This window comes from Mya arenaria, chromosome 11 (genome assembly GCF_026914265.1).
Source record: "Mya arenaria isolate MELC-2E11 chromosome 11, ASM2691426v1".
In the NCBI taxonomy this organism is placed as follows: Eukaryota; Metazoa; Mollusca; class Bivalvia; order Myida; family Myidae; genus Mya; species Mya arenaria.
In genome coordinates this window covers 10,044,357-10,071,675 of record NC_069132.1, presented here as the reverse complement: position 1 = coordinate 10,071,675, position 27,319 = coordinate 10,044,357, and the positions used below count along the sequence as shown (strand labels likewise).

The window sequence follows — 27,319 nt, the reverse complement described above, 5'->3', positions numbered from 1 at the left end:
TATTTAATATCATTATAAAATCAATACTTAATAACATTTTATTCTTAAAATACATATAAAAATAAACTATTCTTAGTGGATAAGTTCAAAATAAAACATAAAACTTCATTTTTTTTTCAAAATATTTTCAATTCCATTTTTGATTATCCTGGTCAGCCTTTTTTCTGGAGACTTTTCCATCCATATCTATTTGGTCAGAATTCTGGTCAGCCTTTTAGTATCGCCCAATTTAAGAAATCTGAGTGGTTTTGATTGGCTGAGAAGTTATTGCACTTAACAAAAGTCAAATCGGCTTTAATTAAAACGGTATTAACAGATGAAAAAGATTGTGCATACCAAATGAACTTTAGTGTGAACCACAAACTAGCCACTTAAGTATGATTGTATAAAACCCGTTGACGCGACCATGATGGCAGAAGTTTGCCCGGTTAGCTCAATTGGTAGAGCGTTGGACTCTGAATCGGACAACCCGGGTTCGATTCCCGGGCGGACCAGGTCACTTCTGTTGTGATTGGTTATGAAATCCTTTCTACGACCATTCGCACTGTACCACTGCCCATGGCATGTACAGAAGTTGTCAGTTCCTTGCAGAGGTGAAGGCACCTAGTACTGGTTCTGCCCAGGATAAGTGTGCGGTGGTTGAACTGTCACTCTGGGACCCTTCAATGTGCTCACGCCGGGACCCGGAGTATAAACTACTAACACCACCATGATGGCAGAAATAATGACCAAGCAGTTTTCGTCAGTTTTTACCAATGAGGGTGATACACCGCCACCTGAACTCGGAGAATTCCTTAACTTTACCATGATGCCCCGTCTATTCAAGTTACCACCGATGTCGTCCTGAAACTCCCAAAGCCACCGGACTTGACTCTTTAATCTCTCGATTTCTGAAAAAGCACATTATCTGGTACCAGCACTTACTTTTATGTTTTCAATACTCATTGGAACAAGGCAAAGCTGGAGACTGGAGAGCAGCAAACGTCTCAGCTGTTTTCAAAAAGGGGATAAAAGCAAACCATCAAACCACAGACCAATTTCCCTAACTTCGCTGGCCTGTAAGCTCCTCGAGCACATCGTCCACAGAAACGTGATGCAGTCTGTGAGTAGGTTTGTATTTGGTTCCAGATTTAGTTCTTCGACTGCCACGACATCATTGATCAGCCTGTACCAACACGGTTTCAGAAAACGACGGTCCTGTGAGTCCCAACTGATCATGACACTGTGGTGTATGAACAGTTATTTGATTGGATCAAAATCTTTCTAAGTAACCGAAGCCAGCGGGTCTCTCTTGAATGGAAATCCTCAATGTCTGCACCGGTAACATAAGGTGTCCACTAAGGAACCGTTCTCGGACTTCTCTTTCTTGGTGTACATCAATGACCAGACACAGTATGTTCAGTCTACCACTAGACTGTTTACCGATGACTCATTGACATATGGGATCATCAAGACCACTGCAGATTTTCAGCCCCTACACGACTACTTGAAAAACTTCAGCATTTGGGAAAAGAAGTGGCTTATGGAGTTCAACCCTGACAAGCGTTAGGTCCTCAGTATCTCTAACAAGCGAAGAACATACCCGCCGAACACACCATCAATGACAAGCAGTTGATCAAGTCAGAAACTGTTCTCACCAACAACCTCTCCTGGAATGCTCATGACAACCAAAGGGGCAATTAACACCACATCCTTCCTTAGCCGCAACTTATCATCATACACAAGGGCCACTCAAGAGGCCTGTTACAAAGCCTTTAAGTTGAATATGCTGTCACTGCCGGGGACTCCTACACACATGCCAACATCAACGGTTGAAGTTGTGCAACGCAGAGCCGCACCAGATTTGGAGGAAAAGGGCTTAAAGGCCTAGTTTAAGGAATATTAATTGCACTGATGTCACAGTAGGGGCGTATTTCATGTGTATTTGTTTATTGGCTCAGGGCCATTTAGGGTCCATTTCTATTATAAAGCCTCCAAAACTGCACAGCAGGATACTCAGATCGGAGATCTGATAAGACAATTAAGCAATTAGATAAAGATCAATACACAGAGGTTATTTACTATACAAACTATACAAGGTTTTGTTTTGTTTTTGTTTGTGTGTTTGTGGGTGCGGGGGGGGGGTGGGGGCACTTATAGAAGGATTAAACTAGACCTATAAGCGATCAAGGTAGTAGACAACTTAATCGCTGTACCTAGCCAAAGCTTTCACTCACCGGGCGTGTTAACAAGAGGCATGAGATACATGACCCCCTACTGCAGAACAGCGGTACTGAACAAATCGTGAGCCTTGTCACAGCCCCACCTTGGAAGCCTTCGATGCTGGGATTGCGGGGATTGCGGCTGCACTGGTGTAACCACATACATTTTGTTTTAATCTGCTTTGAGACTTATCACTTGTGACCCTCCATTACTTGTGGAAGAAGAAGAAGAAGAAGAAGAAGAAGAAGAAGAAGAAGAAGAAGAAGAAGAAGAAGAAGAAGAAGAAGAAGAAGAAGAAGAAGAAGAAGAAGAAGAAGAAGAAGAAGCAAAGGAGAGTATTATGATGACAGGTACATGCCTTTCACCCAGTATTGTTCAAATCAATATCAATAAATTATATAAATAAATAACAATGGCCATTATGTGTTATGGAAAATATTTTGAAGACGGTCATGATCTTTGTGTATGTTTTTCGATTCCACGTAAATACCGTAACTACTTACATTACAGATTATGTAATTGAAATAAATATTCTTTTTATGTATAAAAATGTCGATCGAAATTCAATTTCAAGCCCATTAGTTTTGTTTACATTAAACCTCTTATATTATAATTCATATCAATGTACTGTTAAGAATAAAATCTTGCGACTCAATTTTTCAAAAAATAGCAAGCTGCTACACTGTATCGGTAGCAAAATATATTGGAAGCATAATACATTGGCAAATGCATGTTTAATTGATTTAATATCAATACGACTTAGCCCCGAAATCCATTTATTAAACAGAATTAACGTATTGTCATGACCAGTTTTTATAAGGCAAAGGATTAAAAATTAAATCTCAAACCTAACAAAAGTGTTAGTTAACCATGGAATGATACATGTATGTGTGCGGTTAGTACAAAATACATGGGGAAAATAAGAATGTAAATAATACAAAATAATTTAAGATGGGCTAACAAGGAATGTGAATTCTGAGTATTGGAGTAATGACGAAGTCTGAGAAGGATTCGGAGAAGGACAGTAAGGACAATGACAAGGACGAGCCGAACACGCCCGACAAAACTCCTAAGGAGAAGCGTCGTCGGGACATCCTCTATGGCAAGGGCGGTAAGTCACATGTCTAAGTATTGTCAGTGAGAATTTTGTCTTCAGATGTATTTCTTCTGTTTTGATTTTTTTCTATTATTTTTCTTTTGAAATAACTATAATTGTACTGATACAATGGTACTAATAAGCTTCGCGACATAGAACTACTGTGACAGAGCAACAAACAATACATTTATTCCATCTTGTTTGGGGAGGAGGGGAACTTCAACAAATTGCAATCTAATTTAAGCGACACATCTGATGCTAAACAAAGCTACTGAATCACATTTTTATTACTATATACGCTCAATATGTAAGCCTGCATGTGACAAAATCAAGAACCAAAACGTATTATTACACATGCTACGTGTAATATTTTTTTAACAAACCACACGTAAAGAGTAAAGCTCTTTAAACATGATGCCTATTAATTAGGTTCCACTAGTTTGCACTGTCTATCCCAATGCAGTTCCGAATTACATGTAAATTACAACTCCCCACTTGATGTAAAATTCCGTATTCGCTACTTAGTTACGTAAAATTATAAGCCTGATTATTCGTGTGTGCATTATTGTCTGGAAAAAACCCTTCTACTTGGCCGAGTATAGAGTACACGTGCATTGGATTGCTTATTCGCTCGACGGCCTCTCGTGCATAACATGTACACATGTAGGATAATATTATCCATATGATGTGTGTGTTTACTCCGGTTGACCCGATTTCCAGTTGTGCTTAAGTTACAAATGTTTATGGCTGAAAGTACTATTTATCGTTTAAAATTGTTCATGTTCATTATATTGGGAAATCCGGAATGAATTTCATCATGTGAGTTGGATTGTTCTTGGTCCCAGATTTATCTAAACAGGCTTACTAGGACGGGCCTCAAGCATAGGATTCATTCAATGAAGATAGCCGAACATCATCGAATGAACATAGCAATCCGAAGGTATCCGAAGTTGTGGACATAGTTGTCAAATGGCTAAAATGAAACATTTTTAGTGAAGTTTACTCCTTTTGAAACTGGTAAAATGGTATAATTTATCAATATTGTTCGGACGTCATCTTCAATTGTCAAATTTAGAGAAAAGAATAGAGGAATGTGTATAAGTCGTCTGAATGAACATCTTGTTGCAGAGTAGGTATTTCTCAATTGACTTGCATGTACCCGTTAAATTATAGTTGGATACAGAATGAGGTTTAGAAGGTTGCTGCGCCTTGTCGTTTTTAGCAGCATCCCTCTACCTTGACAGACACCAGCATGTACACCTTTTTGCCTTCTTAAAATTGAATGCTTTAAATTATCAGATTAAATTACCGGTTAGTGACCAACATGATGACGGTGGTCATTAACCGGTAAAAGTAGAAGTAGAAGCAGATGTTTTCCTTTTTGTTTAAAAGGTTAAATAAAGTGTGAGGAGTGTACCGAGTGGCTGGTAGTACCCTATTTTATCAAACTTATGGCAGAACTCTTTTATAAATGACAAAATATGAAACGATATATAATAATTTTCCTCAAGGTTTCTTAACCTTTCGATTGTATACAAATTACTTTGATTGAGCTCCAAATAAATAATCACAAAGTAATGCACCAGTCAATTGTAACCACAGCCCAGCCCCTCCCCCCCCCCCCCGGTCTGGGGAATAGAGGGGACTTTGACTTTCGGTCTAGCCAAGCCCGGCTAAAATCCTCGCCCTGCGTAGACAAAGTGCTGGTAAAATCCCCGCCAAATGCCCCACGCACCCCAGGGACCCTAGGTAAGGCCCATTTCCTGCTATATTTGGCGCGAAGACAAAACACTGCATTCACCCGGCACCGCGTGGCCACCTGGTAGGTAAAAACACGGCTCATTTCCCCAGCTATCCCCGGTATACCCCCGAACCTGGGGGCCGTGGTTACAATTGACTGGTGCATAATTATAGAAGAAGCCTTCTTGCCTATGATCAATGTATTGACAATGAATTTCTACTGCTATGACATTAATAATAATGACAGTGGTCTCTGTGAATTAAAAGAAAGCTGGGCTTTCTTGGTTAAAACACGGCGATGTCACTTTCATCAAATTAGAACGCTTAATAATTATGTAATACCAGATAGCGGAGCTTTCTTGGTATTTACATAAGGCAGATTCACTTACTTTCATTGCGTCTGCAAGCAGTCTAGATATAAGTACGCTCCACCATCAAACAGGTAAGCAAAGCTTTCTCTGAAAAATCATTGAAGTTGCAACTTACTATGCCTCAGAGGATAGCTGAGCTTTCCAGCAAGAGCATGGTAGTGTAGGCTTTAAATGATATATGGTATCTTTCAACAACAACCCTGTCCACTCGTCAGCTATTAACTAAACAGTATGTCCAAGCTGAGCTTTTCAGTTAAAATATGTTAATATTTTAGATGAGCAACTAAAAAGTTCAAGTTGATTAATACCAATTCTTTCTTGATGTTTACCTGTAGGTAACTGCATCCAGAATGAAAATATTATAAAAAAAATTGGCCTTATGTATGTGAAAAGTGCTTGAGCAAAGCGATGTTTTCATTGGTTATTTAAACTGAGTGTTGATAAGTTGAAAACCAAGCTTTTTAATTGGTTGCAATCAGCATTCAGATAGGTCAAAATTATTTTTATATTAATGAAAATCAATTTGAAAGATGATTCTGGGTTGCGAGATTCACTATGCATTTCAATATAAAAATACCAACTTATGCAAAAGGCTAATTATAAGTTTAACAAACAAAATAGCGATTTATATCAATCATAAAACTTTTATCAACATATTTTATTCCTTAATATACTCCGCCAGTAGAATCTTACCCTGTAAAGAGTCCCTTACATTTGTTATTTCTGGCTGCCCCGGGATGGGGCAAAGCATTGATAGTAAAGTGAATTAATTTGTCCAATATCTCTCACCATGACAAAGTTTTCTTTTTTTTGTTTCCAGAATATCGTATCCTAGGCAAGAAAGGTGAGGGTACCTTTTCCGAGGTGCTAAAATGCCAAAACATAAAAGATGGCTCATATTGGGCCTGCAAAAAGATGAAACAGACATATGATAGGTAAAAATATTTCAATTCAGTAGTTTCCTTGTCAGAGCATTGTTGACATTTTTAATCCGCTGCCACGGAGTGGGGAGGGGATTATAGGAATGCACTTCGTCCGTTTGTCCATCCGTCCGTCTGGCAGTAACATTTCGTGTCCGCACTATAACTTACTTATGCATTGATGGATTACCATATTACTTGATACAAATGTTGTCCTCATTGACACGATGTGCAGTGACCTTGACCCGGGTCCATACCTCAAAGGTCAAGGTCACATGAGACATTTAAAGGTCAGAGTACACATGCTCATGTCTGCATTGATGGATTACCATATTACTTGGTACAAATGTTGTTCTTATTCCGATGATGTGCAGTGACTTTGACCCGGGTCCATACCTCAAAGGTCAAGGTCACATATGACATTTAAAGGTCATAGGTCATATGCTTGTGTCCAGGCTTTTTACATTTAGCAGTGTAGGCATGTCAATTCTTACTGGATTTATTGACCTTATACATTTCACGTACTTTTAGCAACAGTAACTGAATTGATCCAAGAACTTGAATATTTGGAAAAAAATGATGGACACAAATGTGATAATATATTTATAACATTTATTTTCTCTTCAAAAGCAGTAAAACAATGTTATGACATCACCACAATATATATGTATCACTTAATCGAAAATACCTTAGGCTTACTATTTCATCGTTGTTATAAATCAAGGACTCATTTTCTTTCCTATTTTTAGCCAAAATAACCTTGACATTGATCTTACCTACACTACCTACACTACACACAATATGAATAACTTTAACAAATATCCTTTTATAATATGTTCAGATATCCAAGAATATTTAGGTTACTGATCAAACAACTTGTATTTCCTATATTCCCACTATTGACCAGAGGTTGTGTACAATTTTGGTCAGATTCAACGTACCAGTCAGGTTGCAAGAAAAACAAAATATACTAAAATACAATGGCAGGGGATATAGCAGTCCTTTGGACTGCCTTGTTGACATTGGATCAAGCATAAAGTCAAATGATATTGTATTTTAACAAATAAAATTAGGACTTGCTTGCCCAAACTCTTATTTTAATGACTGGTTGGAGATAAATTTAAAACTAGTAAGATATACCACATCACCAACCTGCCTCCAGCACAAAATTAAAAGGCATGTTTTTCTGTGAGTCTTAGTGTGACCTTGACGTTGAAGAAAGGGAACATTTAAGGTTATTTGCTCAAGTCTTCTCATTGTAGTTAATTAGTTCTAAGTAATTGACATTTGAAGTAGAAACCTTTTCTTGTATTTTTCTTTACAATGTAATGAGTTTGTAGAGCAGGACATAGTTACAGACAGAAAGATTGCTATGTGCCGCGAGGCCCTAGAGAGATTACCGCCTTTGTCATTGATGATGCTGTGTGTATCTATGATAAAAAAAATTACAACTATACAGCATTTTTTTGCCTCAGGAACTACTTTTTGGCATATGCTCCAATAATCAGTATTTTTCGCCATATATGTTGCACAGAAGATGCACATGCATACCTTAGTAAAACAGTTGAAACAAACCTGCCAAAATTTTGATGGTGTAATATTAAACTGTATGATCATAAAATGTAGTCAGAATGATGAGAGTGGTCTAGTGGAACAGGTGTCCGCCTCTTACTCAAGTGGTTGTTGGTTCAGTACCAACCAGGGGTAACTTGTGATGGTCTTTAAATAAGGAAATATGTATTGATTTCTACCCAGGAAACAGGCTAGAGTGAGATTCATGAAGGCTGTCTTTACACTCAAGCTCAAGTTAATCTTTATAAACGAAATGTACTCAAAATTCATATTCAAATAAGCAACAGGAAATATCTTAAAGTATTTCTGGTTTATGTGCATTTGTATGCATTCATAAAAAATGATATTCATCTTGGATTAGGTAACATTAGGATGAACTTTAAAACAACAAGTTTTCTTCATTTTTCATTCAAACTAGAGCATATTTAACTCACCCTTGTGTTTATAAGACACATGAGGGCAAGCGGGTTGGAAATTTAAGTACAACTTCTTTCAAAATTCTACAGCATTGTTACAATACCTGACCTGCCATTTTTTCATTGTTACAGACAAATGTCAACCATGTTTACAGCGCCTGTGTTTACCCTGACTTAATTGGTGTGGTTGTGCTATCTTTGGCTTATAATCCATTGATCTTATGCCATCTTGAGGCTTAATGAAAATATATTATGTCACAAGCTTGTCATTATTTGAATAGCCAGGCATTTTGTCAAATGCTACAACTATTATGGATTAAGTGTTTTTAGCTCGACTATTCGAAGAATAGGTGGGCTATACTACTCGCCCCAGCGTCGGCGTTAGCGTCGGCGTCCGGTTAAAGTTTTAGGGCAAGTTGTGATTTTCACTTATAAGTCCAATATCCTTCATTCAATTCCTTTAATACTTCACACAGTTGTTCAGGCCCATCACATGATGAGGTTAGATAACTCCATATTATTCTTTACACAGATTATGGCCCCTGATTGACTATGGAACTTGGGTTAAAGTTATAGGGCAAGTTGGAATATTTATTAATAACTTCTATATCCTTTGTTTAATTGACTTAATACTTCACACAGTTGTTCAGGACCATCACACAATGAGGTTACATAACTCCATATTATCCTAAATACAAGTTATGGCCCCTGATTGACTTAGGTTAAAGTTTTAGGGCAGGTTAAAGTTTTATGGCAAGTTGGTATTTTCACTTAAAACTCCAATACCATTCATTCAATTGACTTAATACTTCACACAGATGTTCAGAGCCATCACATAATGAGGTTAGATAACTCCATATTATCTTTTATACAAATTATGGCCCCTGATTGACTATGGAACTTAGGTTAAAGTTTTAGGGCAGGTTGGGATATTGTTTAATAACTTCTATACCCTTCATTCAATTGACTTAATACTTCACACAATTGTTCAGGACCATCACCCAATGAGGTTACATAACTCCATATCCTTAATACAAGTTACGGCCCCTGATTGACTTAGGTTAAAGTTTTAGGCAAGTAAAAATTAAGGGCAAGTTGGGTTTTAATAAAAGAACTTCTATACTGTTCATTAAATGCACTTAATAAAATTCAAAATTATTTCTGACCATCTTACAACAAGAAACATAACTCCATTTTAAGCCTAAATACAAATTATGGCCCTTGAATTATTATTATTTTTATTTTTTATTTTTTTTTATTTCCTTTGAAAGACATATTTGTATATTGTTAACCACATTTTCATTACGGGAAATCCTTTGAAAGGCATATTTGTATATTGTTAACCACATTTTCATAACGGGAAATCAAGTTATTTGAATGACTTGTGTCATTGTTTGGACGGGCTGGTGGGAGGGCAGCATCAAAGTCACCTTATGTATCGAATAATTTTAGTTAGGTTTGACATAAAGAAACCAAACTTGGTATTATTACATTGTTATTGTATGCTAAGTGAAAGCGGCGTAGTCGAGCGCGCTGTCTTACGACGGCTCTTGTTTTTCTTTGCTGATAAATTTATAATTCACTTGCAACTGAAGTCATTTTGAAATGCCAGTCCCTTATTGATGGTAAAATCAGGCCTTACACTCATTTAATAATATATCTTAAAGATTATGATTTTATAAGATTATAATTGCAAAATATATGCTACAAGTGAAAGGTTTCAAATAAATTCTACTTCTATTATTTAGTTCATATCATTATGCATATCATGTTTCATTGGTGAATCTAGTAGAAAGATGGGAAATTTGTTTTGAAAATGCAGTCATTGTTTTTTTATAAAGAAGGAAGCTTGATAGTTGACTGTGACTTCTATGTCAAAACACTAATCTTATATAGGAAGAAATTAACACATCTAGGGAAGAAAATGAATATCAGATGTAAAATTATAACTTTTTTTTTAATGTCTTTGCAATTGTGATTAGGCCCCATTTTTGGTGAAAAAATCACACTGAAAGTCAACTTTGAAAATCATAGAATAATGAAGCCTCAGTGTGTTATGTTATTTTGTGCATGCATGCCATATTCTTAAAGGCTGCACAAGGGATTGATTAGAAATTCAAGGGATTTACTCTCAACTTTGGGAATTGTCATTGATCAACAGTAATTCCACTGATGAAGGCATTTTTGTTTCCGGTTGTACTTGTAAAATCTGTTTTTTATTTTAAACCACCATTGAGTGTATGTCTTGTAAGAAATGGTATTATGAAAGAAATCTAGTCAAGATCACACACACAAAAAGAACTACGGCTGGAGGACCAGGGAATGGATCGTAAATCTAGTGGACCCCCCCCCCCCCTCCCCCTCGTCAGAATGCATAGTAGTCACTTCAATAAATTTTATCACACCATTCATTGGTGCTTTACATAATGGACTTCAACCAATCAGTGTTTTAGATTCATATGCAATCAACCAATCACTGTTTACAAATGCCTTTCAGCCTGGACCAGGTGAACAACCTGCGGGAGATCCAGGCAATGCGGCGACTCGCCAACCACAGCAATATCCTCGAACTCGAGGAAGTCATCTTGTAAATATGCTAGCTATTTTCACATCATCGTAAATGTAAAATTGATATCATAAATGAAGTTGCCATCAGTAAATAATGCCTTAATGATAATTATAATATATGAGATATAACTAGTGTAATAACATTTGATGTGACGTCATAAAAGAATTGGTGTTGAAAATTGCACGTTGTATAGCAACATTTATGTATTTAGTGTTGTCAATCGTCAAATGAGTAGTTATGATATAAAAAGATATTCACCGCACAAAATTCATTGAACTTGTCTACTAAAATTGATAAAAAATAACTAAGGCTTTGGTATATCAATATTACAAAATCTTGTTTAATAAATTCTGTATTGAATGACAGCTTATGTAATATCCTAAGTACTTGATGAGCATTAAACTAATTGACTGGTTAAGGAGGTCTCACTTTAAATTATTGTTTGTAATCTCATGCTTGGTACAATACACTAGAAAGAACATGTAGACTGGTACCTGGAGAAGTCAGCCCTGGTTAAACCCAGAACTTCAAATAATCTGACTTGTTGATGAGGGGGCGATTGAAAATGATACTGATGATAATAAGTAATAGTTTTAATAAAGCAAAATAACAATGCTTATTAAATCTCTTAATGTTAAGAATCATTGACTCCTCTGCTTTACCATGAATGCATTAACATTAAAATGTTTCAGAATCAAATAAATTTCAGTAAGTTTTTAGAAGTCATCTTTTTCTTTTCAGTGACAAGAAAAGTGGAACTCTAGTCCTTATTTTAGAATTAATGGATATGAACATATATGAATTGATAAGAGGTAGGTACCGCCTTGTCAAACTCTTTACAGTTCCATTAAAATGATGTTCTTTAGTTACTCAAACTATTTCGAGTTTTATTTCTAAAGAAAGTTTGATAGTGATATGATACAGCTAAATTTATTTTCCTCTATGTTCAAACATTTTGCAAACAATGTTTCATCAAATATTTAGTTTAAAAATTAACGGATTAATTTAATATTTTCTTGTTCCTATGTTTGATATTATTGTGTCAAGTTTCGGTATAGGTGATAAATCTCTGTAGATAATTGGATTGCAGGAGGAACAGTTCATAATGTTAATTTGTAAGACCATAGGCCTTCCATGTAGATATTGAAATATCAAAGAGACATACAGGACCATGGTTCTGAAATTTATCCACTTGAAAACCTTTTTGGTATACAATTTATCAGAAAACAAAATTAGTCCTTTTAAAAAGAAGCTTTCAACAATACCTCTCTTATTGATCTTATTACAATAGGTGATTTAATGTTATAGTGAGGCTCTCTGTGATTGTTCAATATATCATACTAGTGACCATTTAAATGGCTGATTATAATAGAATTATTTCCAGTTTCTGTTACAGATAATTACTCTCCAGCACAGCATTTATCTCTATAATATAGGGTTTCCTTGTGACATTGATATTCACTTAGGACAGTTTTTATTTGTAACACTTTAGAGTAAACTAATAGATTAAAGTTCTCTTGTTTTTTTATGAATTAATGAGCAGGATAAATAATCCTTTAGGCGGGGTGAAAGTGAAAACTTGTTTTGTTTAGAAAGGAATTCAAAATCATTTTTTAAAGGCTTTAATGATACCATTTGAGTTTATTTTGACAACCATTCATATTTCATCATATTTACTGTAGTTTTATTGATCAAAAATTGAATATTAATTACAAAAACATACCAACTGAATAGCACTTGATGATATTGTGTACTTTATCGGCAAGTGCCATGCCTGACATTGATAGGGTGGATGTTTAAATCAACATATTTCGCTTGATTTGCCATAACTGCAATACTTTGGTACGTCTTAATGCAGGCCGGTAGCGACATTGCAATGAAAAATTCGGAAGTCTACTAATCTAGGTGTCAACTGAAATGATAAATGGTCATAAACATATTACCTTTGGTAGCAATAATCTTTCATATCAACATGATGTTCATAGATGGGACTGGTGTATCTTGATTTTTGTAATAAATAATTACAAGTATAGTAGTCTTTATAAATTATTTCTAAATGTCATGACTGCTTCCAATTATAGGGAAACGGCATTATTTACCAGAGAGAAAAATAAAAAATTATATGTACCAGCTGTGTAAATCAGTTGAGCATATGCACAGGTAAGGGAGATCACCTATGTAGAGAATGCCCCATTCAAGGGCAGTAACTCTTGCACGTCCCCACTATCCCTTAAGTTCCTACACAGCTCTTTACCATGAATATCTAAGCAGTGACAAATATGTAAACAGTGAAGATTGATTGATGTGGCAATCACAGACTTAATTCAATTCTCAAGGTTTCATGAAATAAATGTTTCATGAAAAATTAACCTTGGTCCAGTTTAAGTACGGTTACTTGTCAATAACGTAACAAATGACACAGGCATTTTTTTAGCTACATGTAGTCTGCATTTCAAAGATGTTTTTAGGTATTTGTCAAAGCCTTGGTGTCAATGTCGTTGTTGTTTGCGTGTACACACCTTTAAACTATTAAATATTGGAAATGAATCTTAGTTACATATGTTGCTTCCAAAACAATACGTACATGTACATGCATACCAAGGCCTCTAACTTTAGGTTTAGTTATGTCCCTTGTGCCACGCAGTTATGTCCCTTGTGCCACACCACTCTTTCTTTGTGAAATTGAGAAATTTGATTTAGGCTTGACACTGTTTAAATGGTATTCATGGTAAGAGAAAATGCACAGATATTTGATAACAGCTAGTTTTCTTTAGTTTTTCTTTACACGTAGACCAGATATCAAATCACTTTTAATTGATAATATCTATTCATACTTCTAAAAACAGGCCTTGTTTTTAAATATGACAGTAATGTAAAACGTAAAACAATGTATAAGAGCTGTTTAGTCAATAAAACTATACTGTTTTGGAACTATCAATCATTTTGGCTTAATCTAGCATGGACACAAATTGCTATTGATGAATTATTAAATTAGTTTCACATTCACTAAAAACTTGCCTGGCATGTAGGCAGAACATTGCTTTGTGTTCTCCATTGATCTCGCAGTAGAAACTCTGTATTTATTCTTTAGTTCATTAGAAAAATATTGGCCTAGATATACTCTTTAGAAAATATGTCAATAAAGATATTTAGTTGGATTCATTTATTCTTTTTAAGAGTAAATATAAAGGTATGATTCAAATTTGGTCAGATCAAAGTTTCTATATGCCAATGACTTCATGGAGTGAATTGAATGGGAAGAGGGTGTATTAAAACTTCTAACCACTTTGTTAATATGATTTTATGATAAGAATATGAGAAAGAAAACATCAAAAGGATATCTTCGAAAACCTTATTTGAAAAATGAATTAGCATGTGTAGTACAAAAACAGATTTGTTTACATACAGGTTTTCACAATGTAGAATAAAAGTGACTCTATATTGCCATACCTCTAATTTAAAGGTAGTTTTGTTTGACATCTTTAGCTCACCTGAGCACTTATTAAAACATTTTCTGAAACCCCATGGCCCAGATTTAGGATATTTTGTATCCAGCCTCATGTAGTGGTCCTTAACCAAACTTTCCGAATTATGTCCTTGGATCAAACAGGGCCCTGCCTAAGGGGTCACAAGTTTTCTATATACTTATATGGTAAAGTCTTCAAAAAATCTTCTTCACTACATGGCCCAGACCCTTTATATTTGGTATGCAGTCTCATGTTGTGGTCCTTACCAAGATTGAACAAATTTTGTCCCTGGGATGTGGCCTCATGTAGTGGCTGTTTACCAGGATTGTTCAAGTAATGTCCCTGGGGTCAAAGGCTGGCCCCGCCTGGGGGGACTAAGGATTTTCAAATACTTATATAGTAAATTTTTGAAAATCTTCTCTGAAACCACATGGCTAAGACTTTTGATAATTGGTATTTAACCTCATGTAGTGGCTTATTACAAAGATTGTTCTAATTATGCCCCTGGGGTCAAAGCTGGCCCCACGCGGTAGTCCCAGGATTTCTTTATACTTATATTGTAAAATTTTGAACATCTTCTTCTCTGAAACTGGTCATCATCCTTAATAACAACTGACCATTTGGTCATTTTAATCAGGTGAGTGATACAGGGCTAAAAATGTCCCTCTTGTGTCTACAATTCATGAACCCATTTAACTATACTACATTTTTCTTTGTCATACATGGGCAAATGGAATAATGGAATAACTATCTGCTGTGCTCCCTTGGTGGCTAGGCTATGTATCTTGGACTAGATCACGACCTCAAATACTAAGTGGAAGGCAATAGTCATACAAACAAGGGAAAAGTTTTATAGTTAGAGGTTGACATGTGTTGTCCACCAAATGCTTGTAAGTTGTAAATATTTTCCTCTAAATTGTCTCCCCCTGTTTGGGTAGGCAAGCGTCACCTGTTGCCCGAATTTACCGTGCAGAAGTACATGTATCAGCTGTGCAAGTCTGTAGATCATATGCATAGGTAAATGGTTGTAGCTTACTTGGGCGTGTGTGCCTTCTGCTCTTCTCACTTTGTAAGCTTGCTGTCGTCATCTTCAGAACCCACAGTAAACATATTTTGATAGCTTTAAAATTAAGACATAGCATTTAAAATGTAATGCCTATTCTTTGGGTTGTGATGATGGCTTACTGTATGCTTACTTCTTGCATATTTTTGCTTAAATTATTTATAAATTTTATGTTGCTTTCTTAGTATAGTAAGCGCTTATTTTTGGTCTTCTAAACCATCAAGATAGCAGGTTGGGCAAAGCTTGGTGGCCACTTATTTGTTAAGATGACTAGAAATTAATGTTAACTTTGTTAGTGTTCAGTGCGAAATGCAGCTAAATGCCACAGTATTAGCCAGTGTGCATGCATGAGTTTGTAAATACCGTAATATAAACTCACTAAATAAAACCAATTTAATAATCATGATGACTATATGGAAATCTGCTTTTTTCCGATACTTATTGGAAATTTTGCAGTTTTGGATTTAGTGTTGTCAGAGCTCTTTTAAATGATTAAATTTGAATCTGTCCGATGATGCTATTGGCAGAGGCATAAGCCTGAACACTAACTCACAGTTAGCGAAGTTATGATATCGGGCATGAGTGCATGTATTTGCTCACAATATACTTGTATCGTAGTATCCACATATTGTCTTATAGTAACCTACCCTTACTTTTGATATCTAATGTTTGAGAACACTAACATTCTTGTGATTTGCACCACTCACAAATTCCTGCATAATGGACCAAAATAAATGTAAGCTTAGTGTATCAGTTTATTTACAGATCAGAATATTTCAAATTAAAGAGAAATCAGCCATACAACCTTGAACCAGCATATTTTACTATATTATTTCCTTTAACTTACGCAATGTTTTGAGTTTCATCTCATTAGTTTATATTTATCGTTGATAAAACCGATATTTGTGTATCAATGCATTGTTAAACTTGAATTGAATTATGCAGATTAATGACTTGATTGATCAAATTCCAATATAACATTGAATGTCTTTGATAATCAGTTACGTTAATCTTTAGTAAATATTTATCTCTCAGTAGATAACATTTATAATGTCAAATATACTGACTTGTGTTACAGAAGTTTGTTGACACTATGTAATTGTGTTAATTTTTGGTCTTTAAACAATGAAGATGGCAGGCTGCCAACATGATTGTTATGAAGATCAAAAATAAATACTAACTTTCTTAGTGTTCAGCTCGAAATGCCTCTATACTACCAAGTGCTCATGCACGTTCCTCTAAAAAAAACATTTAATAAAACTTATTAATGAGTTAATGGAAAATTTGCAGTTGTTTTTGGTAGAGACTTTCAAATTTATTAAATGTGAATTCTATCCTCAATCCAATATGAGGAAGCATGATCATAGACTCTTAGTATAAACTACGGTATATGTTACAAATTTGAATGTCTTCTTTCATTTACAGAAATGGCATTTTTCACAGAGACGTCAAACCAGAAAACATTTTAATTAAAGTAAGTTAATTTAGGAAAAATGCAATATTAGATATTTTTGTATTCTTTGCCACCACCATTTGTCTTTTGAAACTAAACAAATTCCCAGAGGTTGTGTCTGTAAGCTTGCCTGTTTTAGGAAGAAGATTTTTGTCATTATCTTGATGGCCATGGTGTCATTGTGCTGCAAAAAGTGTTCGCCATAACTCAAAGACTAGTAAAGATCAGAATAAAGGAAGTCAATGAAGCAAAGCCAATAACTCTAGCTTTACTATTTGCCAAGTTAGAGCCCTTTCCTTCTTACTGAGAAAACGGTCAAGCATCAGCATCCATTCACAGTACATGTACCCTTAATTTCTCTTAAAGACTATAACTTAAACTTGAATTTATAAATGTTCAAGACTCCGAAAATCAGCAAGTTATAGGGATTGCTGCATTGTATGCTATTGAATATAGTTTTCACCTGCTCAAATTATTACACAACATTTTCAAGAATGTTGTTATTTTAGGAGGACTTATTGAAGCTAGCAGACTTTGGTTCCTGTCGTAGTATATACTCGAAGCAGCCATATACGGAGTATATCTCAACACGTTGGTACCGGGCCCCGGAGTGTCTGCTCACGGACGGCTACTATACGTACAAGATGGACATGTGGAGCGTCGGATGTGTGTTCTTTGAAATTCTAAGGTCTGCATGATTCATAAGGAGGATAATTGTTTGTATCAGTGTGAGCTAGCTATACATTTCACACGGTTATATTTTACAAGTGGCTTTACATTTGATGTTCACATGGAATTTTGTGCATGCTTTCCCAATGCGAATATACATGTAATTTATCACGGCCCATATCACTGTCTTGGTTGCTCCCTGGGTCTTCTTGTGGTGTCCTAGTATGTTTTTAAAAGTTATTTGATTATATTATTATGTAACATGTAGAATTTGTTTGTTTCCAGTCTTCACCCATTATTTCCTGGTTCTAATGAGGTGGACCAGATTGCCAAAATACATGACATTATGGGCACTCCAGAACCAAATGTACTCAACAAATTCAAAAAGTAGGTCTTGCATTACAATTCTCTTTTATGATATGTTTTGTAATATTTCAATAAAGCCATATGTTTATGTTGAATTTTATGATGAGATTGGCAGTGATATCGTATTTCACGTAGTCATGAATGAATCATATATAACTTATATAAGCATGAATCTGGAAAAAAATATCACAACATATTATTACCCTTCTTCAGGTCAAGAGGTATGAATTTCAACTTCCCAGCCAAGAAGGGTACAGGTGTGGAGCGTTTGTTACCCAACGCCTCGGCAGATGCCCTCGACTTGATATACAAGCTGTGCACATATGATCCGGATGAGCGGATGACGGCTAAACAGGCCATCCGACATCCATACTTCAAGGAACTCAGGTGACAGCCTCATGCTAAATGTATTTGTGTTAAGGAGATACTGTCAACACTATTTACTTACAACAAAAACACCAAATTCGTTTGTATTAGGTAAACTATTCTGTATTAATATTAATTCATAAATTAATGTTTGTCTGATTAGTTCAAAATTTCGCTGTGATGAAACTGACTTTACTGCTGATTTGTTGTGAGACTACTACTGAATTATTGTGAGACTTCACTGCTGAATAATTGTGAGACTTTAATGCTGAATTGCTGTGAGACTTTACTGCTGATTTGTTGTGAGACTTCACTGCTGAATTATTGTGAGACTTTACTGCTGATTTGTTGTGAGACTTCACTGCTGAATTATTGTGAGACTTTACTGCTGAATGATTGTGAGACTTCCCTGCTGATTTGTTGTGAGACTTTACTGCTGAATAATTGTGAGACTTTAATGCTGATTTATTGTGAGACTTTACTGCTGAATAATTGTGAAACTTTAATGCTGAATTATTGTGAGACTTTACTGCTGAATTATTGTGATACTTTACTGCTGAATAATTGTGAGACTTTAATGCTGAATAATTGTGAGACTTTAATGCTGAATTGCTGTGAGACTTTAATGCTGAATTATTGTGAGACTTTACTGCTGAATAATTGTGAGACTTTACTGCTGAATAATTGTGAGACTTTAATGCTGAATTGCTGTGAGACTTTAATGCTGAATTATTGTGAGACTTTTACTGCTGAATAATTGCGAGACTTTAATGCTGAATTATTGTGAGACTTTACTGCTGAATTATTGTGAGACTTTAATGCTGAATTATTGTGAGACTTCACTGCTGAATTATTGTGAGACTTTACTGCTGAATAATTGTGAGACTTTAATGCTGAATTATTGTGAGACTTTAATGCTGAATTGCTGTGAGACTTTAATGCTGAATTATTGTGAGACTTTCCTGCTGAATAATTGTGAGACTTTACTGCTGAATAATTGTGAGACTTTAATGCTGAATTGCTGTGAGACTTTAATGCTGAATTACTGTGAGACTTTACTGCTGAATTATTGTGAGACTTTAATGCTGAATTATTGTGAGACTTTACTGCTGAATTATTGTGAGACTTTAATGCTGAATTATTGTGAGACTTCACTGCTGAATAATTGTCAGACTTCACTTTTGAATTATTGTTAGACTACTGCTGAATTATTGTGAGGCTTTACTGCCGAATTTTTGCGAGACTTGATTCTGTTTTGTTAAAAATGCTGGCGATCCTATAATAGTTAATCCATGTATTGATCCATTTGTTATGCATGTACAGAAATGGACATGAGGCTATAAAAAGGTTAAGACACTTTAACGTCTTAATTCCAAAATCTGTTGTTAAACAAATGGTCCTTGTTTGCATTAATCTTTGGTTTAGTGGCGGTTATCCAAATATTGTTCTAAAAATGCAGTTGTCATTATGTTTTATAAAACTCTTAACAGTATTAACTTGGTGAAACATTTAAAGGTTGAATATTATTTGGTCATTTTAATTTTTTTAGGTCATTTTCTAATACTCTTTATTTAAAGAAAAATTCTGTTCTCCATTTTCCATTTTTGTATCTCAAAAATGAAAAAATGCCAACATGATCATTTTTAATCTAAGCTTCATATCATTCTATGAACTATTTATTTTTGTTTACTTTTTTGTGATGATGGAAACAATATAATTAAGTGACATTCTTTCCTAGAATTGTCAGTCCAGAGCTACAGATAATTTTTACTTAAAGTGTATTGTATGCTTATAATATGTAATTTTTTAAAGTGTATTGTACATCCTTATCAATAAGCTTGACACTAAATGCAGAACTTAATTGATTCTTAACACAGGAAAGTCCCTTTGCATTATGAAACAACACTCATCAAGGGAAATCACTGTGTAGGAGTTGAAGTAATTTTACACAAGTTTACGACATCTTTGGTCAAACTGCATGTTCCGGAAATGTCATAAATTGACCTTAGTAATGCAACGCCCTTCTAACAATTTTTTTTTAATGATATAAATACATCTTTGATTTTCTATCATTATTGGCGCATTTTATTGGCCAATTACGACATTATCTGTAACTCTGCTGTCACCAATAGAAATATATCGTGTTTTTTTTCCCTAAAGGTCCTGTTTCATTGAAGAAACATGAGTGTTATTCTTGTATTTAATACAGGGAAACCGACAAAAGGCAGACAGCGCTGAACAAGGCCAAGATCCAGGTACAGGACAAGGATGACGCTGCATCTCGCGTTGAGAACATATCTCCCTCACCGAGACACGCCATGTCTGACAAGGAGAACAAAAAGAAGGAATCAGAGATCCAAATCATTGCGAGTCTCCCGAAACCGCAGTCCCTGCCTGCACACCAGCTGTTTAAAGACAAACGGAAGGTATACCAGGTAACGTTTGCTGTGAGATACTCACTGGCTTTATGTTCTTACACACTGGGCTTCTTGGCTTGCAGTCAGGTAATGCAGTATAAGTTGTGTATTTTTTTTCGATAATGTATATATATTGCCCCCATTGAGGGGAATAGTGCATCTCGTCAACACAAGACACTGTTGACCAAGGCTTTCATTTTATCATGCCGAACAAACCTTTCTTTATTTCTTTAAAAATAGGTTTAGTACTTTACTTTATTTAAAGAGCTGAAAAATTGTCATCTTATATTAAAATATTAACAAAGCGCCTAAACGTTACAGACAAAACGGCAGAAGGTATATATGTGGTATTTTCACCAGGTGTTGGGAAAATAACACAAGTGAGGTTTAAGTTTTTATGATAAGTATTTTTTTCTTGAGAAAAAATGTCAAGATATTTGATAACCTTGGTGGTGTTGGCATTGCCAATCTCATCATACAAAAACTTTAACCTTGACTGCTATTCAAAACATCGTTCATAATAATGGCATTAAACACATGTTACCAAGGACAATATTCACATTTGTATCTAGGCCCATAAATCTGGCTGTAATATTAGTCAAGGTTTTTTTCTGTGTATAATTAAAATTTTTACAGACATGCATAATTATTGCAGTGCTTTTGTTTGATAAAATTGTAGTCCTGATCTTAGATAATTGACATTAATATACGCTGTAATCAAGCTTTAAATGTGATATGTTTGTATTATTTTTAGTTTCTGGCTGTCTAACACAAACAGGTCAATTCCCTTTGTCTTTTTTGAGGAATTTAGTAACCAATTAATTAATTGGAACTCTACAGAGTAAATATCAACACTCTAGCTTATTGTGGAATTACATTTATAGTAGAAGTGCTGTAGTTATATTATTCCTGAAAATAATACATTACAGTATTTTCATTCAGATATTATTTTTATTATTTAATGAGGATTTATTAAAGCTATTTGAACAAGTCAAAGAGAGCATCCGATTTTCTCTCCCAGGTTGTGACTTGATTATTATCATGCAAGTATTCCCAAATTTCTTACACTACTTATTACATTTGAAAGCAATAAATGGCTTCACTTCTAAATCTGTTAAAATGTATGATTATAGCAGGTTTAATGCATGTCAATAAAACAATGATGTGTGGTTTCTATATCAAATGCATGCACTTTCCTCATATGCATAATGCGACTGATATTTATATCAAAGTTACTCATGTATTTGCTGACCTTTCCAGCGTCGACGGCGATTGGGCGAGAACCCAAACGGATACAGCAGCAGTTTTTTCCCGAAGGTGCCGATCCATGCGAGCACGATCAACCCATCGTACCATTCCTCATCATTCCCGAGCACATTTTCGTCCCACAATACCTCCGGACAGCTCTCACTCCTTCCCTCCATCAACTCCACATACAAGTCACACAAGGTTAGTAGTAAGATAATATGTGTGGTAATGCTTTATTGTGGCTAGCCCAAGATGTTACAAAATAGAGTGTAAGGAATTTGATCATATTCACTGGATTGCATATTGCTGCCTGAGGTTTCAATCTTATAGGTTATACTACAGTTTTGATAATGAAATAATTGCTTTTGTTCCAGAATCCAAGTACAAAAACAAAGAACATGTTCAACCACTACCAACTGCCGTCTCTGGACAGACGTGGAGCAGGCTTCTAGTATTATGGACTCATCCAAGATTTATTGATGAATTCCAGGCATTCTTTACCCTGTCACATTGACAGTAAATGTGGGGTGTACATATACATTTGCTGTGAATATCATAGAATCGGTGATTCACCAATACAAGTGACCTGGAGATTTAAATTCAGGAATAATTCTTGGAAAAATTGTACTATGGGAGTTTGGGGGACAGAAGTTAACAGGAAGCCAGTAAAGTTCAAGCTGCTGTGATAATGGAATGGGTTTGAAACTTCACTTGTACACTTGCCTACACATGCATGTACAAGAAGCGTTTTGAAACCTCCCTTATATTCAAGGTGTTACCCAGTAGCTGCAGTGCCTCTGTGGAAATACCTTTCCTCATTCATTCCTTAATGTAATCTCATGAAAGCTACAGGGTGTTTGAAAGAAGATTGGATTTAGTCATGTTTTATCTGTATTTCTATTCTTATACTGAATGACTTGATTCAGTTGCACATGTAGATAATCAGAAATTATTTGACACCTACCAATCTATGTTGGTCCTCTAGTTTGCTAAAATCTCATATAAATACTGCATCTCATTAAGGGGAAAAGTGGTAAATGGCAACCCCAGAAAGAGAATGTCATACAAGGCGGGTGTTTTTTTTAATGCATGTAAGGCAGTATTTAAAATGGTCACATTAGACATTACAGTATACCTTGTGATGACTATAATTATTATGTAATTCTACAAAGGCAAAATCATGTGAAGTATAATAATCTTTCATTCTAACCCAAATGTATTGAAGAAATTGTTTAATGATACTCTACATTATCAAATATCAAAAACAAGATATTGTTTGTAAAGATACAATACTAATAAAACCAGTGCTTTAGAATAATGTCATATAAATGGAATTAATCAATCCACTTACATATCGGTACCAAAGACAGATGTTGTAACTTTGTTTGCCTTACTAACAATGTATGTCTACTGATAGATTTGAACATTTTCAGTAATACCAAACAATTTTATCTTTCTTTGATTAGCTCGTCTGTTTTTGAAGACAAATGGTTGGGGTATTGTGATAGTCTTGCGGCTTTCATTGGTGTCATAGGCATCATTGTGCAAGAACTTCAATTTTGCCAAAAAAAAGGGTCAAGATATTGTGATGAAACTTTGTCAGCATGTTGCCGAGTATATATATTTGTATCCTGTTGGCTCAAACATGCTTGGCTCAATTTCCTTGTTGGCTTGAACAGGATGTAAAGGACCATTTTCATTCTACTGAATGTAAGCATTCTTCTTGGCTCAAATTTTCCGAGGCTCAAGTATTTATACTGTTCCTAGGGAGTTCGAGCCAACGGTGTTTGACTGTATAGCAAGACCCTCTCTTGTTTCAATAATTGTCAATATACTCCCCTAATTTGCCAGAAAGAAGCCCAGATGAGTGTAAGCCTACACTCCAAGGCACTCCTATTGAAATTAAGTGTTGTGAAATTTACAAATATCAGTTGTATTCTTTTATTTTATTCCTATAAAAGCCATTTAATTTATTTCTATCATTCTAATAATTGCTCAAACCTTAATACATGTATACAAATGTGGCTTTTAAATGCTAATTTTGTGACCAATCATGAAAGCAATCCTTACATACACACATTTAAACATGCATTTTCATATACTGTACATGTAATTGTTCTCGCATTTAGAACTAGACTTTCGGTTCTCATGACAAAATAATCTTACTTTCATTTTTATAGGGACTCTGATGTTTTATAGGGTAAGACTTTTGAGGAAATGCTTACTTTAAGGGTAAAACATCATCAAATAGGGCTTTATTGTAATAAGTATTAAAAGTAATTGACAAAAAAATACTCTATTTTGCTGAGAAGTTTTTGAAAATTGAATTATTCTAAGCTTTGATTTACAGAATACCACTACTGTTCAAATGGAAGTCTGCCACTTGATGTTTGGTAATTAATTGTTCATAAAAGTAAAATAAGTTGATATCAACAAAGTGAGTGAGTCTCCTTAAAGAAACAAACTATTGACAATTCCAAGCTTTCATAAAAAAATGTTTACCACTTTCTAATACCACAAAAGATTAAGTTGATATTACATTTTTCTCGCATTTACAATAGGGAATTTCCCAATAATGTCAGTCTTTAAGTTATATGTTAATATGTAATCAAGCTTTACACTCAATAATTTAGTATCATGAGTTTAGTGACATAGGCTGTGTATGTATTAGAAATTAAAAGAAATTGTAAAGCATGTCTAAAAAAAGAACCTATATATCTTCGCTGTTATTACATAGAACATAGTATCATTTAGGTTGAACAGATGGACATATACAGTACAATAATAACACAATCTTGGCATAAAAATAGAACTTTGGGTGATAATTTATGAAAAACAACAACAGGAGACCACACCATCTCACAGATCTCTTTGAATACACACCATAATCCTCAATAACTAAATATGAAATTTAGATAAAAACTTTCTATCTGATAAACTCTTTCTATGAACAAAAGAGGTTAAATTCAGACAAGGTTAGTTTGACTTTTCACCTCATCAGCTCTACTGTTTTCGAACAAAAATGTTGTGAAACCCCTGGTGTTGTCATCAGCCTCGGTGTCATTCTGCAGACTTTAACCTTGGCCATTACCCAGAAACCAGTTATGCCTCTTGACAGAAGAAAACAGTTGAGTATTGGCATTTGATTCCCAGCGTTCTTGTTCTCATTTGGTCTTCACACTATGTAATACATAGGGTTTAGTTTAGGTCTTCTGAGCAATTAACTTGGCATGTCTAGCACACCCCTGGTGCCAACTTTATTTACACACAAAAGCTTCCTTAGTGTTGAGTGCTCACAGTACTAGCCATAGGCTTTCTAAATGATTAAATGTGAATCTTACCAGCGATCTTATTGGAGAAGGCATGATACTGAACACTAAATGATCACAAGATCTACGTTTAAGTTTGATATTGCCTTGTGATATGTATGTGTTTTCTTTCCTGTATGTTGCCTGCATTGACACATAAAACTGTATCAGATTTGGTGCTGTTACAAATGTCAAATTGTGAGAACATCTGTGATAATAGACTGTAAACATTTGTATAGGTAGTTAAAACAGTTGGTATTTTTAAAACTGTATATAGTTGACACACTACTTTTTTTCATTTTTACAAGATGGAGATGATGCTGTGATGTAGTGTTTTATTGTTTACAGCATATCCTCTTGCTATTTGTTGTTATTACTACTGTTTGCAAATAAACTTGGCAAAGCTTTCTCACCTATCAGCTAATAAAAGCACAATCATGATACATTTTTTGAAGGGACATTCCATCTGTACTGCCACAAAAGTATTTTCGAACAGTAAGTTTTGGACACTTCAGAGAGTGTCATTTAAGGTTACAATTTGATTGGCGGGTTGATGAACCAATTCAAACTGTACATAATTATATGGATCACTTGCAGGAGTATGAGCACAACCCTTAGAAGAATGTTCCACATTGATATGTTAGAGAATATGCTCAAATGCTGAATGTGGCTTTCTGTGCTGTGTTAAGTTGATTGACAGGTCATAAATGTTGCAATTCATTCAGAATTTAGGGTACCTGTAACTGAATTCTTTTAGTGTATTTGGGCGGAGCAAAAGCCACCATATTTTAATGCTCCAAAACCTTCAACTGCGAAGTTTATTTTCAAACAGTTGTAAATAGAGCCTCTCCAAACTATAGCTGTGGGATTACAGTTTTTCTACATGTAAGAGTATGTTGCCAATACCTTAGAACTCCACAGATTTTTTTTATGTTTGGTCAGCATGTAATTTCAGGTGATCAAACTTGGTAATGTAGGAATATATTATGCAGAAAACTCTTTAGGTCTAAAGACATGGTTCTTTCAAATGGGGTTATGCACAAATAGTGTTATTTTTTGTTTTAGAACTTTTGTTTCTTTGCTAAAATGGCTTGACAAACTGACAGTTTCAATAGTTTCTGCCATGTATTTTTTCAACTAGTTAGACAAAGCATTTATACGCATCATGATTATATGTCTACTCGCTGTGATCATTTGTTTGTGATATTTTTTGTTGTTATATGAATTATATATGAATTATTTTTACTTCGGTTAATTTATATATTTTGATTTGTTTTGTATTGAGGATTGCCTTTTAAAATGCTGGAACCAATTTGAAATATATTTGTAACATTGAGTGCTCTACCTTTTCCAAAGGGTAAAATAATGAATTTGGTAATTTCCTTTTCGTACATAAGACGCTCATTCGCTCTGTAATGAAAACCATAAATGGTCTTTCAAAAGCCTACCATGCAAGCAGGAAATTATTTTAAAAAATATTGTAATTTAGTTTTGTGATGTACTGGTATTGTGTATAAACTGAAACTGTCATTTTCTTCCATGTGTGTTAAACATTTCTAGCGAGTCTTTCTATGTCACATCAGTGGTTTGTAATTTATTGTTAGATCATGTCAAACAAATTAGATTACATTGATTAATAAAATTGGTAACAATTGATCTTTTGTTGTATTTGCATTTATTACAACTGTTTGTATCATAAATAAAATTGTCATCGTGAATTATTACACTCTTATTACGCCTCCTTAGAACGGAAAACCTTTAAATTAACTGGGTTTTCACATTGTAAAACCTGGCCCCAATTTCTCGAAACTTCTTAAGTCTCTTCTAACAGGATTAAGCTAAACCCACTATTTTTGTCTTTCAATATTTTGCGTTTTATATACTCCTTTAAATGTTTTAATACTTAAGATAGGAATTATCGTTATGATTATCACAATAAACCATTTTTCATTTATACAAATTCACTATAAATATTATTTTGGCTAATAGAAATAAGCAACTTAAGCCTGTTAAGCTTAAGAAGTGTTGAGAAATTGGGGCCAGGTTATTAGAATGACGCTGTTTGGTTAGGCGTGC

General features: G+C 34.8%; 1 protein-coding gene across 3 annotated transcripts; it reads left to right on the top strand.

The window, feature by feature from the left end:
- The first annotated feature begins 4,248 nt into the window (after positions 1-4,248).
- Positions 4,249-26,897, top strand: LOC128209381 (MAPK/MAK/MRK overlapping kinase-like). Of its 3 annotated transcripts, none has more exons than XM_052913406.1 (12): positions 4,249-4,427; positions 6,230-6,344; positions 10,815-10,904; positions 11,628-11,698; positions 15,292-15,370; positions 16,842-16,890; positions 17,379-17,557; positions 17,824-17,925; positions 18,118-18,291; positions 20,480-20,705; positions 21,948-22,136; positions 22,310-26,897. In XM_052913406.1, exons 1-12 carry the CDS (start codon positions 4,409-4,411, stop codon positions 22,385-22,387), a joined length of 1,371 nt encoding a protein of 456 aa, XP_052769366.1. In that variant the 5' UTR covers positions 4,249-4,408; the 3' UTR covers positions 22,388-26,897. The 3 variants fall into 3 exon arrangements, with proteins under 3 accessions (XP_052769366.1, XP_052769367.1, XP_052769365.1); XM_052913407.1 differs by lacking the exon at positions 15,292-15,370 and adding an exon at positions 12,968-13,046 and having other exon boundaries at positions 20,480-20,696; XM_052913405.1 differs by lacking the exon at positions 15,292-15,370 and adding an exon at positions 12,968-13,046.
- The last annotated feature ends 422 nt before the right edge of the window (positions 26,898-27,319 follow it).

Bases quoted from the DNA above. Each gene is read 5' to 3' on its own strand.
- LOC128209381 (XM_052913406.1), top strand. The intron at 15,371-16,841 runs GTAAATGGTTGT...TTTCATTTACAG, and splicing joins TCTGTAGATCATATGCATAG to AAATGGCATTTTTCACAGAG. The intron at 17,926-18,117 runs GTAGGTCTTGCA...ACCCTTCTTCAG, and splicing joins GTACTCAACAAATTCAAAAA to GTCAAGAGGTATGAATTTCA.